This window comes from Vidua chalybeata, chromosome 3 (genome assembly GCF_026979565.1).
Source record: "Vidua chalybeata isolate OUT-0048 chromosome 3, bVidCha1 merged haplotype, whole genome shotgun sequence".
NCBI lineage: Eukaryota > Metazoa > Chordata > Aves > Passeriformes > Viduidae > Vidua > Vidua chalybeata.
Window position 1 is genome coordinate 41497786 of NC_071532.1, and position 19532 is coordinate 41517317.

The 19532-nt window shown below is 38.7% G+C and overlaps 1 protein-coding gene across 2 annotated transcripts; it reads left to right on the plus strand.

Annotated features, from left to right (window-relative positions):
- The first annotated feature begins 1096 nt into the window (after positions 1-1096).
- On the plus strand, positions 1097-18633 carry RAB4A (RAB4A, member RAS oncogene family). Of its 2 annotated transcripts, XM_053938055.1 has the most exons (8): positions 1097-1263; positions 8920-9000; positions 10191-10305; positions 11504-11566; positions 12678-12832; positions 13683-13778; positions 15351-15511; positions 16825-18633. In XM_053938055.1, exons 1-7 carry the CDS (start codon positions 1233-1235, stop codon positions 15464-15466), a joined length of 657 nt encoding a protein of 218 aa, XP_053794030.1. In that variant the 5' UTR covers positions 1097-1232; the 3' UTR covers positions 15467-15511; positions 16825-18633. The 2 variants fall into 2 exon arrangements, with proteins under 2 accessions (XP_053794030.1, XP_053794031.1); XM_053938056.1 differs by lacking the exon at positions 13683-13778.
- The last annotated feature ends 899 nt before the right edge of the window (positions 18634-19532 follow it).

Genomic DNA, 19532 nt, shown 5'->3' on the forward strand with positions numbered 1-19532 from the left:
AGAAGTGGAAAGGATGGGAAGCTGTGAGCAAGAAGATTAAAAAAAAAGCCAGAAATAACAGAAGAGGAAATAAGAGTAGAGGAAATTTTTTAAGGACTGGAAGAAAGGAAAACGTGGAGGATACACAGGAAGTATAATTTAGGAATGGCATAGATGGAAAGGCTGCTGTGGTGGGAGCTGAGGTGCTCTTTGCTGCCAGACTAACGAGGGGAGTTAAGACATCCAGTAAAGAGTAATACAGGCCAGGCACTGCTGGTCTCGATCCCCTGAAGATTTGAACTAAACTTTGCAACTTTTTTTTGTTATCAGTAGCTATAGCTGCACAGTTATGATTAAGCAATTGTACTGTGAACATTGTATGTTCGCATCTCTTTCATAATGAGGAAAAGGGAAGACAATGCCAAGAAGAATGGGCTGTCTAGACGACAGCTGCCAGGAGTGCAGTCAGGAGAACTGAGCAGTACCTGGGGGAAAGGTAATTCCGGCAGTGGGAGACCACGACCACCTACTCAAAACCAACCCCAGACTCGGCAGGAGAGCAGAACTGCGTCTGCGGAATAATTATCATGAGAAAGGAGAGGAATGACGAGCAAATAGGGGTTTGAAAACTAATTAAAAGAAAAGTTATGTAACTTGTAACCAAGGAATGCTGGCGTCTTTGTTTGTTAAAACGTATAACTACCGTAACGTTTCGGTGACCGGGGAGCCAGCCTTTCGTAGGCCACCGCCCGGCTCCCTGCTTGGCACGAACTGGAATAAAACGCGGAGAACCGCGGGAACAGCGCCTCGGTGTGTGCCTTGGTGCTGCGCACGGGTAACCAGCCCGCGTTGGCTCGGGGAGCGCATTCCAGACGCCTTCCGCCCTGGGAAGGCAGCGGGGCGGGAGCACCCCGCGCACGTGCGCCTTGTTTTGGGGGCGGGGCCGCCGGGGGGCGGGGCCGCGGCCGCGAGCTGCCACGCGCGCGCGGGGAGGCGGGGCGCCCGCGGGGCTGGGGCGCGCCTGCGCGGCAGCGGCGCGGCACGGACGGGGCGGGGCGGTGCGGGGCGGTGCGGGGCGGTGCGGGGCGGTGCGGGGCGGTGCGGGGCGGGGCTGAACTGGGCTGGGCTGGGCTGAGCTGAGCTGAGCCGAGCCGGGCCCGGGCGGCGGGGCCTGTTCGGTTCTCTCCGCCGTCAGCGCCGACCCCGGGCGGGGCGAGCAGCGAGTCAGCGGCCGCGGGGTCACCCCTCCCGGGATGTCGAAGAGTGCTATGTCCGAAACCTACGGTAGGATCCGGGGGCGGGGTGAGGGGACCCACTCTCCCTCCTCCCCTCCGGGGGAGCGGGCCCGGGGCCAGGCAGTGCCTCCCGAAGAGCGGAGAAGGAGCCGGTCTGACGTGAGGGCTCCCCGGGCTCGGGTGGGTCCCCCTGAGCCCCCAGCGCCTGCCCCGCCCATGGCTCCCGGCCGGCCCGGCAGGAGCGCTCCGAGTTATCCCTCAGGGTGAGCAGGGAGCGGCTTGGGCGCTGCTTGCTGTGGTCCGGGGAGTCCAGCAGGAAACTTGCAGTGCGTGTCCGCTGGGAGAAGCTGCCCCTTCCTTTACTTGGAGACGGCGGGTGCTTCTGCGGTCAAGTTGAGGTTTCGGTCCTGTTGTCTTAGACGTGCAGGCGTCAGAAAGAGTTGACTGTGAGAGTGAGTTGGGGGGAAAAAGATCGATGGGTATGTTCGTGTGTCCCTGTGTTGGCATGGGTATCTGACTTCTGCTGTTAGGAAATTATGCGACGGAGTAAGTCGGAGTGCAGGCACTGACAGGGTGTGTCCAGTGCGTCGCTGGGAAACATCAAAGAGAAGTGAGGAGTCAAAGAGGCAAGCAGAGCTGGTATTGCTGGCTAGGTGGAGGAGATAAGAAGCAACTGAATAGTATTCATTTCTTTTCTTTATAATTTTACTTGAATCTCTGCTTTGAATAGATTTCTTTTCTACCCTTTCCGTACCATACTGTTCTGTAATATTTTCCAGTATAAAGATGCTGTTGTACATATGAACATATTCTGAAGCCATGTGGTAGGTTCACATTCATAGTCCATGAGAGTAGGATCAGAAATGAATGGGGAATAATTGAATAATCAAAGCAAAATTGGACACAACAATTCTGGAAACTTTTGGAAGCTGGGATGTCCATTAGGAGTAGGCCAAGTGACCTGATTGTTTCTGCTGTGTAAGTAATTTTATTTTCAATGCTGTAGTCATCAGTGCTTGATGTTCTGTCCTAGTCAGTGCTTTGGTGTACAGCAAATGCACAGAACTAAGGGGCAAAAAGAGGCAAGAATGTGGGGCAGCCCTTGAAGTGCCAACATTAGGATATCCAAACCTTGCTTCTTTTGTCCATCTGTTCTAGAAACATGTAAAAGTTACATGTAGAAACCAGAGGGGTGTGCTTTGTCCACCTAGATTTGAGTTTAAACAAGTTCTTCATGCTCTGTACTCCTGTGATCTAGAACTGGGACCACTTTGGCTATGCTTGTGGTGGTCTCTGAGCAAAAGAGTTGGTAGAAAACCAGAGATGACAGCATTTCAGTGGTGGTCCTCCTTTCATACTGTAATACTAGGTAAGCCAAATAGATGATTGGTATCTTAAACCAGAACATTGAAGCATTTTTTGCATTGTTCCAGTGATGCAGAATAGGGATAGTAAGCCCACTGAAGCTGTTGATACTTTCATATTATTTTGCTATCCAAGAAAACAAGCCCTTGAAATGGAAGCTTTGTAGATGTGGGCTGGTCCTGTATTTGTTTAATTCTTGTTTGATATATCACCTTTTGGAGTTTCCGTGTTTGTCCTATGCACACATAGGCTACAAAAAATTCCGAGCTAGAAGGCTGGAGTGTCAAGTTCTAGAGAACACAGAAGAATAAAAGCTAAGTTATAGCATAAGGTTTAACTAATGGCTCTTCAATCTCTGACCATAACAGTAGTCAGTAACTAATTTTGCAGTGTCCTGTCCACTTATGTAGCAGCCCCATTGACAGATCAAAGTTAGCAGTACCATGTGATTAAATTATGGATCTTCTGTGCTTGATAAACTCTGGATTTAATGTGCTCACTGTCCTAACAAAGAGTGGTTTGTTGCTGACCAGCTGTTACAATGGCTATGGAGGATGGGAGAAGTATTAGGTCAGTTTCCTTCTGGTGACTGAGACTAAGGATCACTGTATCCCGCTCCTGGAATCCCTGTAGCTTGTAAATCCTTAAATCATGAATTAGATTTTTCTTGCCACCTGAATTATGACCCATTCTAATTATGTAACCTCAAGCTTTTTATCCCATACAGATAGGCTCAGGAAACTGGTTGGTGTTTGGGTTGGTGTTTTTCTTCACAATGTCATTTTGCTGTATGTCTTTCCTATGATTTTAACTGTGCTGTGAGGCTTCAATTTGTCTTTCTGTTGAAAGGGGGGTTATTTTTTCCAGTATTTTTCTCAATCTGTAGGGAATAAAGAGCCTTTCCATTGGCCACTGCTGTTAATTTCATGTCTCCTGGGTTTTTTTCCTCCTTAGTTTCTTCCTCCATGTCAAATTCTGTCTTCTTTGAAGGTTTTCTGTTCATTCACTTTTCACAACTCGTTCTGTCCATTATTGAGATTCTTGTTTCTTCCCTCTTTTCAAACAAAGTTCTGCAGCTTCTCAGTATTGACACTAAATTTTGCTTACAATTAATATTTTTACTCCTGCAAACCTATTACATCAGTTGTGTATCTTCTGTTCTTAGCTTTCTTATCTGTTCAATTATTTATGTGTTCAGTTCAATATCTATTTAATTCTTACGTGTTCAATTTATTTCCCATACAAAGGGCCAAAACCAAACCAAACATGAATACAAGATAACTCCATGAATTTTGAGACTGGGTTTAGAAAGAACATTTTCCTGCTGCTTTGGAGAGAAAAGAGTCTTTCTTTTAGAAGAAAGACATTTAACATTGGAAACAGATCTCTTATTCATAGGAAACTCTTTTAACTCAGGTTTTCTGAGATGCAATGGCCTTTCTATGGATAATTGCCATATAACAAAGCATGCATGTTTTAGCTTGCTTCCCAGTGCAAAATATACATGTTTTTGTAGTAAAGACAGCCTGACAGAAAGTCACTTATTCTTAATAAATAAATGCAAAGCAACCTTTGGATTTTAAATGGTAGAAGGATGGAAGTTGTCAAGCATTGAATAAATGCAATGTGTAAAATTCAAGTCAAATCTCTTCACTTCTTAGTTCCTTGTGTTTTTTCCACCAGCATCTACAAATCCCAATCTGGTCACATAAGTTTACCAATCTCTGTCATTGGCAGAGGCTGTACAGTCTTTCCATCCATTTGAAAATAATTCTTTTTGGTCTGGACAATTTGATTTGTCCTTTTTTCGCCATGCTGTCCCACACCATTTACCTGATGATGTTTGCATTAATCACCCTGGTCTTCAGTTTGTTTCAAATCTGATTTTATTCCTTAGAGAACATAGCTCTTTTTCTTGTGAGAAAGCAGAACTTCCCTCTCTGAAGCATTCTTTTTGCAGATTGGAATAGAGCCAGGTTGATCTGTTCTACCTGTTTATCTTGTTAACTTTCTGCTAGAGAAAGGAATAAGCAGTGGGAATAGCTCCTCCTTTCATTTAGGGGCAGCATGTGCCAGTGGGAATGCATCAGAGCACTCTTTCCTCCTGCCCTGTGCCATGAATGAGAGAGTTTCCAAAGAGTCATCATTAGTGAATATAAATTCTACTCTATAGCAAGGAGTTGGGAGGACTTCAAACTGAGATTGGGGATATAATTTGGCCTCCTCCCTACCCTACTGTATTAGCAGTGTGAAGGAAACAATTTAATTATCATTGCATTTTAAGGAGTAAGCTACAGCATCTCAGAAGCTGTTTGACTATTTCTTCTGCTGGAGCAGACCTCAGTCAAAGGAGGAGGTTGGATGTCTGGGGGTGGTTGCCATATCAGCCATCTGTTTTTGCTGGTGTTTGAGTCAAAGCCCACAATTGTCTCTATTCTCCTTTCCCCTCAGCTCATATTGCACCACCACCCCCAAAAGAAAAAAACAAACACAAAAACCATGATGTAATTTATGTCGTTTAACAGCTTGTTCTGCTGGTCCATCTTTAGGGTGAAGCCACAATTTTACCTTTTTGCCTGTGATAGAAAATGTTTTATTTCCTGCACCCCCTACCCTGTTTGGGATCAGGTGATGCATGTAGCTCTCAGAGGAGAGTAAGTTGATTCTTTCTAATATCTTATTTCCTTAAACAGCCATGCTATGCTGCGTTTCATCTCCTAATGATTTCTGTAGTGTATATTTTGTAACCTTTTTTCCCTTTAGCACAGAGTTCAGTTTTGATCCTAAATCCCTTCTGTATAAAGACGATCTTATTTAAAGGCAAAGTGCTTTAACTTTTCTAGACCTTTTCAGTAGGCAGCATGGCAGCAAGCATTTGTAACATCTGAATGATGTTGCTTTTTGGATTTTCTATGAAGAAGGAACAAGAGCATTCAAAAGAAAAGTTTCTCTAGGGTGACAGCATTAGCAACTGACTGGAATGCTGGAGCTCTGAGCTGCTTTGTCAATTGGAAAAAAAAGGAGATTAAAAAAAAAGCTATGAAATGAAGTGAACTAACTCCTCTGGGAAGAGGACACCAAAACCAAAAACTGGAGCAATTAAGCAGTAGTGCAAACACTGGAATATGAGTTGCATTTGCTGAAGTTGCTAAGAATGAATATATAAAGTTCGAGTCCACAGTGATGGTCTAAAAGAAGCTGTTTGCCCTGTCTCATTTGATCTCACAGTGCTTCCAAACTGTGCTAAATTTTACATACATTTGTACAGCTTAAAGAGAAAACATTTCATGTCCTAAATCATGTGCTAAAATAAGTAATAAAAATGTAGTTGATGTGGTACTTGTTATCATACAGAATGACATTATAAGAAAGAAGTTGCAGAATAAATAACAAGATGAAAAATTGTCACTATAGGACACTAGAAAACACAATGCAGGCCTCTGCTCTTGTGAAGGTAAAAAAGGAAGTTTATTTCTGACTCCAACATTTATAGTTTTCCAAAGGTGCCAGTGGATTGGAGGGTGAAAGTGCCACTTCTCCAACAACACTGGACAAACTACCAGTCCATCAAATTTCTCCTCTACGAAGGAATGCAAAAACAATAAGTTATTTACGGAAAGTTGTGTGAGAAAGTTTGCTACAAGAATGTAAACTTAGAAGGCTTTAGAAAATCTTTAAAAATCAGGGCGACAAAAAATGTTCTCTTTGTTCTTACCTGGTATTACCTTATTTGTTAATAGGCTAGGCTGTGAACTTAAAACAAATCTTGGTATTTTTAACATTTGGTATTGGCAAAGCCTTTTTCTTGTCCTTCTTTGCAGTTGATTAAATATGCAGAGTATTCCATATTTCCTGAACCATGTTATCCAGTGCTCATGGATAAACTGATAACATAAGTCTAAAAGCATTTTGTTAGTTTGAGTAATTTACATAAAATTTGAATTTAAAAGGATAGAAGCATGGTTATATTTATGAAGGTAACAGTGTCTTTAAGTCTACATGTGTTTGGAAACATTGCTGCCTTTGGTGCAAAATGGTTTTAAAATTTTCGTTAGGTGGCTGACATTTTCATTTTATGAAGTGGACTAAAACACATTTCTCTTAGTTTGTTGGAATAAAACACATTTCTCTTATTTTCATACTGTGGAAAAAGTTGAATTGTGACTAGTTTCAAGTTTCATCTTAAAAAGCCTATTTGCTATTTTGTCAGATTTTTTTTTTTTTTTTGTCTACTAAGTAAGCAGGCATTGAACTGGCATCTAAGTGATTTATTTGTAGGAGAGAGTCTCTTTTAAATTTGTCAGGCACAGTAGAATCTGGATAGAAATTAGGAGTCTATGATGAAGTGCTGCTAAAATATATTATCAATTTAAAGACATTAATATAAAATCCCCAAATAGCACTGTTGCTTTCAGAGCAAAATATAAAGCACCTCAACTTAAAACACCTTGGGGAAAAATACACTGCTGCTCTGATGCTCCTCCAGATCAGTGACTGGCAGCAACATGGCTGTCTCAAGGCCTGACTTTATCTTATCCTCACACTTTGGGCTATTTATGATATCTGCATTTCATGCTAACAGTGAAGACTTGATAGAGTGAAGGGTTCTCAGCTTCAGCGTACTTTGCAGTTGAGATGACATAAAGGGCCTTTCTTTACAGGAGTTAACAAATTTTTCACAACCTGAACGAAAATCCTTTTTGTAATTTTTTTTTTTAATCCAGACAGCATGAGCAGCTGGGTGGGGGTGTGACAAATGAAAGGATTTTGGAATAGAAAGTCTTGAGCATGTAAATGATCATATTTGTGAGCAAGAAACAGCAGTCTTCTGAGAAGAGTAAAATTCAGAATCTATTCTGAGCCTGTTACAGCATTTGAAACAAGAAGGGCAGAATGTATAAAAACAAAAATCCTTAGTAAAACATTACCTCATTTTAAATATTAATAAAATCCAGAAGACGGGTGAAGACAAAGAACGGTATTCATTTCCAGGACTCACAGCCCTGTCTTTTTAACAGTGGGAATCTTCTTAGCCTTTGAGAAACTTGCTTGTTCCTTTTGCCATTGCTAGGGACTGTTTATGATATACCATAACAAGAACTCCTTCATGAAATGGAATGAGTACATAGATTTGTATACCTCTTAAATTTGATTTTTGAAACTAAGTACTCAAACGAGGTCCTGGTAGAGGATTTTATCAGTTCTTTGACTTACTGAGTATAATTTAGTCCTCTTTTTATTCTGCCATACCCTGGGCCAATATCCATGTAGCCCACATGACAGCTTTGAACACTCTTAACAAAACTAATGCTTTTATTTTTGTTGATATTGCAAACTAAGTAATTTTCCTTGCATGCTTACCAGATGTCTTCTGGAGACCTGCTCTGTTTCTTAGAGAAACTGTGCACTAAAGAATAAAAAATCTGCTGCTAGTAGAAAAATAAATAGGGAATCTTGCATGAGCTGTAAATGTTGCTTTGGTGGCAGTATATTAGGGGAAGCAGTTGTAAGCTTTTTAATCAGTTTATCATTTTTGAGAGGTGTAAGACAGGGAAGCTTTCTTCGGTCTTTAGCAAAACTGAAATCAGATTTGTGGTGGTAGCATTAAAGTGTTTTATGTAACTGTTGAAACAATAGAAAAAGGCCATAAATCTTGAAAATGTGTATTACCAAAGAACATTGATATAAATGGCTCATAAATAGGTAACAGAAATACATGTATATTAATTTAACATGTGGAAGAAATGTGAAACTAGGCATCCCAAAAAAAAAATTATTTCTTCCCTCTAAATTTTGCAGAGAAATACTGTGGTTGTCCCAGCTGTACAAGGATTAAAAACAAAGTTATGAATATTAAACTGTTAATAGAGAAGTTCAAATTAATGTATATTTTAATCCCCCCCACCCAAAAAAAACCCCACCCAAAAAAAATCACAACCACTCCTCTCTAGAATTGTAGATTTTAAGAAGTGTTATCACTGTATATTTGTGTTGACTATAGTTAATTGCTTACACAGTCTTAAAACACATTACTGGAATACAAGCCAACCATTTAGGTGTGGTTGAGCCTATTTTAACTGAACTCAGATTCAGCTATTTCTACTTTGTTTTGTCTTTCTTGCCTCTCCATAAAGAAGAATTCTTAGTTCTTGCTGTGTAACATCACTATTGCAGACACTGGATAATTCTTCAGATTTATTGCTATTTTGCTAATTTTGTCATCTATTCCCTTCTCTTTGAAGTAACAGCTACAAGAAAATAGCTGGCTTGTGAGTTGATCTTGTCACAAAAATGTGAGTCCATACTAAAATTTAGCTTTTTTTTTTCTTTCAATCTTCAGATTTCCTGTTTAAGTTCTTGGTCATAGGAAATGCTGGAACTGGAAAATCCTGTTTGCTACACCAATTTATTGAAAAGAAATGTAAGTACATATGAAGGACAGTAAAAGTTCTCCACTGCCTTGTATCAGAGGTAAAGGCTCTGTCTACATTGGTAGGGTACCTATCATTGGTAGGGAAGCTTCCCTAATTCTCTTATTTCTGTAGGTGAGGATTTTAGTAATTTAGGATTTAGATTATGTTCAGAATCATGCTGTAAATTCTTATTGCTCACTGTTTGTCTTTAGATTAAAGCCTAATATGGAGCATTACTCTCTGTTATTCTCAAAAAAATATAACAAGATGTTGGTGAAAGTACAGACTTAATTTCTGTGAGAGGTATAATTGGCAGCTGCAAGATTCCCTGGATATATAGTAGAGACTTGGATCTTTTAGAAAAAATAATGAAAGAAAAGCTGAATTGCTTGAGTAGATTTAGAAAGCATGCAGCATCTTTCAAAATAAATAGTAACTCTGTTTTCTTTGTTAAGGACTGTGTGGTCTATGATAAATACTGATAAAGACTCAATTGTGAATGTTATTCAGAGATAAACAGCATAAGAGAAAAATTCCTGTTGGATTGTACATTTGGCATCAAGATTAAACAAAAATAATATGCATTTAGAAACCTTTGTAAATCTAAGGTCACTGGTGTCTTTCTCAACCAAACAGTAATTCACCTTATCTCTTGAGGAATGTTTAAGGATAATGATATGTAAGCACTAGGAACATGGCTTGATTCTGAGTGAATTTGAAACAAGCCCTTGCTTCTAGTATGAGCAGCTGTAAATTGCTGAGATTCTGTGATATCAAGAGCATACATAGAGCAAGTATCTTAACTTTGTGCATTAAAGAAGAATTGTCTCTTGCATATTCATGGTCAAGACTGTATGCATTCTCATTAATTTTAATTTTAAATGGCATCAAAGTATTAGAAAACACAGTTGGAAAAAAGTGTACAAGAAGTATTTTGCCACTTATTAAAGTGAACTGGAAATTATTTAAAGCAGGCCTTTCTAGTAGCAAGTTTGAATTGACTAAACTGTCAAAAATTGTAAGAACATTCATTTCTGTGTGGTAGCAGTGATCTTACAAGCTGCACTGAATTTGATGGTTCAGGAAGTTTGTAATTTGAACACTGAGGAGTTTTTGATAATATCTAAATTGTTTTATGTAAAACCTATTCACTCTAAATATTCTTCAAAAAATGTTTGTTTTTTTTATTTTTTCATAGTCAAAGATGACTCAAATCATACTATAGGAGTGGAATTCGGTTCAAAGATCATAAATGTTGGTGGTAAATATGTAAAATTGCAGATATGGGATACAGCAGGTCAAGAGCGGTTCAGGTATGCTTTTCAGACATGTTATTAAGTGTTATTACAATTGCTGCTGTGAGTGGTGGATGTTATTTATCTCTGCTTGTAAGCAGGCAAAGCTTTTTGGTCAGTGGAATTGTTTGTCTACTTTCATATTAAACTTCCAATGTGGAAACAGTGACACAGATCCATTGATTTCAGTAGAGCAGTGTTGCCTTGCAGGGTCTGAGTTTCTGCCCTTTCTTTCATTGGGTATTTTCTGTTAAGGTATATGAGTGGAGTAGGTGGCTAAAATCTTGCTCACCAGCCAAATTCATAATTAACTGTTTTAACTAAGAGTATGCACTTAACTCTATGTTTAGGAGACCTTCTATTGGTTGGAATAAGTAAATGTCAGGAAGCTCTAAGCTGTTCAAAATCTGCATGAAAGCAATTGCACAGTATAATTATTTACAATTTTATTAGAGAAGAAAAAAATCAGTCAAATTCATTGGGGTAAATACATTTCTGGAAAGACTGAGATATCTTAAGTTTCTTAGAGAAAAAACAATCAGTTTGTCAGCTTATAACAATCAGTGTCCTTTTAATGCTGTATTTTAAGTGTTCTACATCTGAGGCATAGATAAAAATCTAAGAAAAAGGCATAGTAAAAATCAAATGGATTCCTGGGTACATTCACCATCAAATAGGACATGAATTTTTTTTCATATATTTGGAGGAGGGGGGCAGATTGAGTGTGTGTCTGAGGTCTCTGTTTTGGGAGAGGAGTTGGTTAACAGAGGTGAGTGTGATGGTAGAAGCCTGATAGAAGACATTAACTAGATTGCTGCCCAAAACTCAGACAAGTCCTTTGGATATACTTCTGACTAAATAAAGCTGGGCTGTGATATATAGTCTTCATTAATGAGGTCTCTTCAGTGTGTTGACCAGATATCAGCCTCCAGTTCTATATCTGGTCATGTATTATGGTGATTTGTGTACCTTCAGCACCACGTGGGTCATAATGGACTCTGAGAATCCTCGTACAGCTATATTTAATCGAAGTGCTTCATCAAAATCCTGATTGTAATTCGTCTGCTGCTGCACAGCTGATAACATTGTGTAAAAAGCACATTTTGTTTTAAATATGTAAATAAGAATTCTGTTTCATAATACAGATTGTGTTATATTAACCCAGATTTAAACAGTGAAGGCACCACAGAAATGAGCATTTGTAATTCTATTTCAGGTCTGTAACAAGGAGTTACTACAGAGGGGCTGCAGGTGCTTTGCTTGTCTATGATATAACCAGGTAAGAAAGCCAGCAACTCCTTTCCTCATAGACTGCCCGATCCAATTAATGCACAATGATTCCTCCCCAGGTACTTAATGCTATAATCGAGATTGGACAGAAAGAAAAGAAAGTATAAGAAATACTTCTGTTTCAGTGTGTATGTAAGCTTTGGAACTTGCTTACATGAGATATTGCGAATGTCAGATGTGAGCAATCCTAAAGAGTTACACAAATTTGTGGGGATTAGCCCTCCACTGGTCTAATAATGGTGGACTACATGCAGCCACTGGCTCAGCAAGCCCTGCCACAGAAACAAGCGTGGACTTCAGCCACCCTTAACCAAGATGGTGCACCCTTTCTTGTGGAAACTGCTGATCATGGATCAGCAGTTCATCTCTGCATCTTTCAATAAAAGCCAGTAAAACTCCTCACCATTACATGTGTTCACATTCTTCCTGCCACCATTGACTGATATTTGTCAGATAAGTTTTGGGTTGGGTAATGGTGGTTCACTAGGTTGTTGCTTGTTGTTCTGTGAGTGAAGGGTTCTCTCAGCAAGCTTGGAAATCTGTGTTCTGCTTAAGGTCAGCTGGAGTCATCTGTCAGTCTTACTGCTTGAAAGCTTTCTTCCTGACCACTGCTACAATGGCAAGTGGTGTGTGCAGGGTGACTGCCTGCAGTGTAGGTCCTGACACCTGTGTGAAAGTTCAGGCATGCACATCTACGCAAGCCTCGTATATTCTTACAATCCCACTGGTAATTTAAGTGTCATTGAATTCCAAGTGGAATAATATCTCATTCTGTTGTCCCAAAATGTCATATAAAAGGTTAAAATTAGATAAGAGCTTAAAATTTTAGCTTTTCACATTAACACAGTATTTTATAATTGTGTTTATATATTGTGAATAATTCAATTTTGATTTTTAAAAACTCAAGCTTTTCAATAGTTTCATGAAGGAATTTGATACTCTTCCCAGTTCATCACTGGCACACTGAGATGTGTAGGTGCCTTGCCTGACTACCAGCATTTTGTTTGCCACAAACACAGATTTGCTGTCTGAGTTTTGTTTCGGTGATCTATTCATGAGAAATGAGTGTGTCCTAATAAAGGATTTCATTTCCTGCACAGCCGGGAAACCTACAATGCACTTACTAATTGGTTGACGGATGCAAGAATGTTAGCAAGTCAAAATATTGTGATAATACTGTGTGGAAACAAAAAGGATCTTGATGCAGATCGTGAAGTCACTTTTTTAGAAGCATCCCGGTTTGCACAGGAAAATGGTAAGTAATACAAAAACCTTGATGTAGCATTCAAAGATGCGTAGTCCTTCAGATCATTTACATTTTTGTGCAGTTAGGCTGTACTTTGTACCCTGTCTACAGAAAAGAGTTCTATCAGTACCTGAGGCCCAGAGAGGCAGTGCTTGAAGTGAAAACTACAGGTACTACTTCAGTCTCATTACCAGTGGTTCTTCTACTCAAAGCTGCTCCTTTAAGAATACCCTCTGTATCGAGGTATATTCTGTAGGAAATGGAATACCACTTCAGGTATTGCCTTGTCTTCAAACAGCTGTAGATAACACACAAAGTTGTATGGGGTCTGCTGAAGTTTGAAGCAATGAGTTTTACTCATTGAAAACTGAGTTCAGTGCAGGGCGTGAATCCAGACAACAATTACCTGGTCTGTAGTATTCAGAATTTCCAGTCTGACGACATGATTCTTCATCAGCTAAAGCCAGTCTTGGTCTGAGCTTCTTCTATGCTGCAGTCCTGCCATCAAGTAAAATCTGGTTTTGCTTTTATAAATCAATTAGTTTTTTCTACCAGCTCTGGTTACTGGCTTTGCTTTTGCATGTAACCTCCATTAATGGGAAACTATGAAGTTTGGTTTCAAGCGTAGGTTTGCATGCACAGCCCAGGTTATTTTTGTGCTCCAGCTCTCTAGGGTGCCTGAGTAAATTTTAGAGGATGTTTTTTGTGGTTTTGCCATCAAAAGTTTTTCTGGACCATGCTTTTTGACTGTAGATCTCTGTACAAATATTTTTATTGCTCCTGGCTTTAATGTTTTGAATTACTATACCTGCTATTCCAGACTTGTTTTGAGGATTTTTTTTTTTGGTGTCAAATGTAGAGCTGATGTTCTTGGAAACAAGTGCTCTAACGGGGGAAAATGTTGAAGAGGCCTTTGTACAGTGTGCAAGGAAAATACTCAATAAAATTGAATCAGGTAAATTAAGCTTTATAAAATCTTTTATTTTATCTGAAAATGAATAAAAGTGCACATGGAAATATCACCATTCAAAGTCCTCTAATAGAATTAAAGCAAAAAAACCCAAAATTTCATTTTGGTAAAATAGCCTATTTGTTTAAAATAACCTATTTGTTTTCTAGGTGCTTCTCTTATGCTTTAAAAGGAATGGATGTCTAAGTGAGATCTGTATTCCAAAAAGGGGTGGTGGTATCAATTGTGGGTGATGTTTACCTTAACATCAGGTCTGAGTGTAGGTTAGACCTCTTTATCTTAAGTCAGGTCTGAGTGTAGGTTCTGTGGGTTGCTGCATCCCTACAAATACCAAGCCTGATTTCAGAGTTTTTATAGTCCAGAATAAAAACCTAATATCAGGGCAGTCATAACTTAAATTCTGCTTCTCATATGTAACAGGAAATACAGTCAAGATAGTATGAACAGTAATACTAAAAATATCAGGAATGTTTCTAGCAACTATTTCTCTGAAGTGACCTCTGCCTCTCAGTTGAAATCATTTTTACTTTTGCAGATCTAGAAATATACCAGAACCTTCTCAACACAAGGGGCAGGTTTCTGCTGGAGACAGGCTCCTGTGTGTTAGATATCATTACAGCTATTTTGCATTCCAGTTTTTCTTTTTTTCTAGCTGCTTGATATCTTTAAAGTTTTAAGTATTGGCCATATTGAAAAGTCTGTCTCGGGATTCTAATTACACATTTCCAATGCCAAACACATATTTTTAGATTAAAATAATATGATATGTTCAGAGGAATTTTCTGATTACTGCATCAAATCAATGCCAAACAGCAGCTTTCATTTTTAAGCAAACAAAAAGAACCTAAACAAACCCAAAACTTAAATGAAAAAGGAAAGTATAGCTAGTTTTTCACAATACTGTAGTTTGATGACTGCTTTAAAGAGGCACTGCCACCACAGAATTATGTCTTATTTTCTGTGAACTGCTCCTGGCGTTTTTCTGTCAGCACACATCCACTGAATCATGCAAAAATGGACACTGTAAGGATCTTATGGCGGTCTCTCTTGGCCAGACCACCACACAGCCATAAGAACAGTTATGAAGACACAGGGTATGAAGTAGGCAGAAGTGGATATAAGAAGTTGGAAAGGTTGATCATTTTCCCTGGGGAGCAGTTCTTTTCAGAATCCTTCTATCAGATTGATCCATTTTTGTTTGGCTTGGTATCTGCAATACTATTTTCTTTGCTATGAGCCTCTGAAAGCTGAAAGTTTTTAACTGTATTCACAGAAGACATTTTAGACCTTTCTTTTGCTCAAGGTAGTGCAAATGCATTTCTTGTTTGCAGCCTGAGACAGATTGCTTTGTCATCATGGTCAAGGGCATATGGTTAAATTAGAGGAGAAAATTATTCAGGTTTGAAATTGCCTAAAAGCAGACAGAATTGAGATAATCTCTCCATAAATAGATTAGAATATGATTATGCTTTTTCTTTAATCTAATGTTAATGTTTAATTTAGAATGTATTATTTGCACATGATATATGTTCTTGTGACCATTTTGTTTCTCATCAGGAGAATTGGATCCAGAGAGAATGGGCTCAGGTATTCAGTATGGAGATGCTGCCTTGAGACAGCTGAGATCACCACGCAGAGCACAAGCACAAAGTGCTCAAGAATGTGGGTGTTAGAGAAACAAAACACAAAATCCCAAATACTTAATTTAGATACAGAAGGTAAGGCTACAAAACTCTTGGGGTGGTGGGCAAACTAGCATACTTCATAAATGTGCTGTATTGGGTGCTTGGCTTTTTCACAGTTGGCCTGTAAAGTTACAGAGAGTCTGTTGAAACAATGCAAAGTGGAATGGATTGATGTTTTTATACTTTGTTTTTTTTTTTACTCTCATCTTCTGGGAAGACTAGAGCTCTTACTGAAGTATTTCTAAATCTTAGCTTAATCTGAGTAATGCTGGGGAAAACATTTTAAAACGCTCTATTCCTGAAATGCATTATAGGCCTAATAGCTGCCTAATGCACTGCAGAGAAAGTGAATCAGTTCTGTTGCATTGGGAACAAACATTAGTAGAAGTAAGCATTCACAGAATATATGGTACAGTATCTTGTCCTAAGATATTATAAAATCTTTTCTGAAAATGAGGCTTAAACACTGAGACTCAAAAATTAAAGACAACACTGAATTTCAAACTTCCACTGACTTTTGTCCCTACCTAAAAGCAGCCTGAAGTTATTCTGATTCCTGTCTGCTGTGAGCAGAAATGTAAACAAGAGAATAGTAGTTATTTGCTGCTTAAGCAGTGTTGTCATCTAAAGTAGTTCATCTGGGGCTATTGCATCCTAGGAAACAGGTGTGCAGTGTTCTAAAGTTCTTCCAAAGATGTTCAGAGAAAGTGAGAAAAGAATTTTTCCCTTTAGGAGAAGAGACATAAGTCTCTTAGGAGAAGAGGCATAAATCACATAAACTCCTAAGAACAGCTCTGTGGTTAGTCTTTCTTATGTTTAGAAGACAGTTGTCCTTAAGACACTTCTTAATAGTCACTGGATTTTACATAACTCCTTGCAGTATTCAGTGGCTCTTAGTACAGTCCTTTCTCCCTGTGTAGTTAATTATTCTGCTATAATTAATCATTATTTCACTAGTACTAGGACAGTGATATCAAATAAATACTGCAGGCATAGTTCCTGCATCACTTTTACTGTATTCATTCATCAGCTTGAGCAGTGCACACAGCAGAAGCTTTATGGAACATTAAATAAGGCAGCACATAATTCTACATTCTCATATTTTTTCCTGTGTTCTAGGAGCTTAGCTCCCAATTAAAACCCAGAATTTTAAATAATGAATCCTTGAACTGCTTTCCTCTTACAAAATTTCATTCTTCAACTAAGAGATTGCTAGAAAAGGGCTCTAATTTCGTTCAGCTTTGGTATGACTCTACAGAAATGAAAATTCACTGATCTTATTTCAAGAGTCAGTTTTCAGATTGATCAGATATGGGTAATTAATAGAGTTCTTATGTATTTTATAGCTGTACTTGCAAATCGTGTTTGAAGAAACAGAAAAGCTTGGAGGTTATGCAGTTTTTAAAAGCATCTTTCCATTATCTACAAGCAGAGCAGACCACTGATAGAAAGGTATCCTGTGGTAGGGGGCAGGTATGTGAACAACACACAAGTCTGCAAAATGAACTGGATGGTTTGATGGACAATATTAAGGCTCATACCTGTATGTAAATGTTTTCCATTACCTATTTTTGTTTTTTCACCTCTAGTTTAAAGCATTGCAATATACTGTAAATAATGTAACAGTAAATTAAAATAAAGCATGGTATACTTATGTATGCTACTAGAATGTTGCACTATAAGCAGTTTAATATTTTAATTTTTTATCATATAAACAAATTTAACTGAGATAGGCTTTGTCACATTTGTTTGTTGCACAATAGTTTGTATTTACAACCTGAATTACAAAACCACTGGCAACTGTCAGTGAGAGGTTGTTGGTTTATTTTTTCCTACTGTTTGCCACCTTCTAAAAAGTTGTTGACAGGATCAATTCTTAATGTGTGGTTATGACCCATACTTCTGTATCCTGATACATCAAGTTGGAAAAGGCAAGTTAAAGCACAAGAGCAGAGCAAGAATGCTACACTGAGCTATACCATCTTTCATGAAATTAGAGTTCTGTTTATTCCTTTTGTCCTGACATTTTTGGTTCAAACAGATGCTTACCTGAAAAGTATGCACCTCAGTTTGTTTCTGAATTAAATGGAATTAAGCATGCTTTGTACTTGAAAAGCCTGGGTTTAGGTTTAAAAAGGCTGTTGGGGTCCAAAAACTTACATGTTGTGTCACTTCTCTGATTGTATTTAGGATTGGATTTGTTACAGAACCAATAATTATTCCCAATGGTATTATCTTCCTCATAAGAGTGTGAAGTATTTTTTGAAGCAGCATTTTCAAGAATATCAGAGAACTCCAAAGAAACTTACCTGTCTTATCCTCACTCAGTTTGGCTTTCAGAACTGCAAGTCCTCGGGAGCAGGAAGTTGGATGGAGCTGTCTCCTCCACCAGTCCAAATAGCCAGTTATTAATTGGGATGCCTTTTCCACCAGAGCTGAGGAGGGTGTTGGTGCCAAAACCCCAAACAGTTCTGGAATGCTGGGAAAAGATGAGGTACTGGGTGGTCTATTCCACAACCCAATCAGGTTTCTTGGCACACTGACTAGAGCTGAGCACTGACATGGCACAAGCAGAGCTGAAGGCTGCTCTCCTGTCACTGTTAGAGTGATGGAAGGGGTGTTGGCTATTGATCAAAACCTCTTTCCCTTATTAGAGTAGCAGTTGAAAGGAGCAGAGGACCATTGTTTATAAATACAAATTTCAGGGGTTTCACAGGGATTTTCTTCTACTTCTTTCTGTCCCTTTTACACACAAGGCCTCTTTTATACTTGGTTCTTATGATCATTTTGGTCAAGTGTCTCTGGTTTAAAAAGCAGTAAGCAGTTTTATTCTTTCAGTAACTGTCTTAAAGCTGTCCCTTTCCTCCCTGGAAGGAAAGACTACTGTCATTATAATGAGTTTGGACATGTTTTTACCATTTTTTAATGTATACTCCTCACTGTATACACATTAAGCTGGTTAATGTGCATGTTTTGGAGTATCTCAACCTTTTATGCTGCATATCTTGCTGACATTCTAAAAAGAAATTTTCTAAAATTGTAACTCCTTAGAGAAATACTGTTGGGAGCAATAGCTCTCAGCAGTGCAAACTCTATTGTTTACTATTGCTCCTCTGAGAGTTTTATTTCTAAAAATAAACATCATGCCAATATCAGCCCTGGAGTATATTTCAAGCTTTGGCATTATAGTTGACACCTAGCTCACCTGAACAGTAAGTCATAAATAGGTTATGTATGTTTTCAGGGTAAAATTCTTACTTTACCAAAGCAAGAGAGGTGGGAGTTTTACATGAAATACCATCAGGTACCTACATCTGAGGTTTCATTGGATGCAAAGCTTTAGCTGTTCAGCCCATTAAGAGATTTAAATGTCTTATTAAAGCCTGTGTCTTGTCTTTTAATGAGTCTGTTGGCCTACACTACTTCATTTAATGCTTGTATCTAGCACCAAATGAAGAATCTTCCTTGATTTTCTTCCAGCAAATCCTGTGTACTTCTACAAGCATTATCTGTTAAGTGAAGTCAATAACATGACTGACTGGCAACTCACATAGAATTCACAGTTGCCTCATCTTATCCTTTCTTTGTATTCAAATGGGTATTGCAGTATGGCTCAAGTGTTCCCTTAAGACCTGTAAAAAGTGAATGCCATAGAAAAACCTGATTAGTCTGTACACCTCATTTCCATTATATTTTATATGCTGGAAGAATTAACACTATAAAAATCTCAAGAAATATATTGTAAATCCTCAGTAAAAATAGTCTCATTCATTTACTGAAGAACCCATGGCATAGAGAACTTCAGTGTAGCCAGCTTTTAAAAGCTTGTTTTTTCCTGTTTGCATGAGTATGCCTGTTCATAGTGATACAGCTTGCTGTTTTCTCTGTTATCCTTTTTCCTCCAAAGCATTAACATTTATATTCTCAAAGGCATAGCATTTAAGATAGCTAGTACAGCTGGGGTTTTTTCTTATCATAGTAGGGCAAAAACAGTGATTCAGGTTGGGAAAGGATGTTAAGAATCTCTAGGAGAGTTACAGGAGGAACATAAAAG

Bases quoted from the DNA above. Each gene is read 5' to 3' on its own strand.
- RAB4A (XM_053938055.1), top strand. From the start codon at position 1,233: ATGTCGAAGAGTGCTATGTCCGAAACCTACG. The intron at 10,306-11,503 runs GTATGCTTTTCA...ATTCTATTTCAG, and splicing joins GCAGGTCAAGAGCGGTTCAG to GTCTGTAACAAGGAGTTACT. The intron at 12,833-13,682 runs GTAAGTAATACA...TGTCAAATGTAG, and splicing joins CCGGTTTGCACAGGAAAATG to AGCTGATGTTCTTGGAAACA.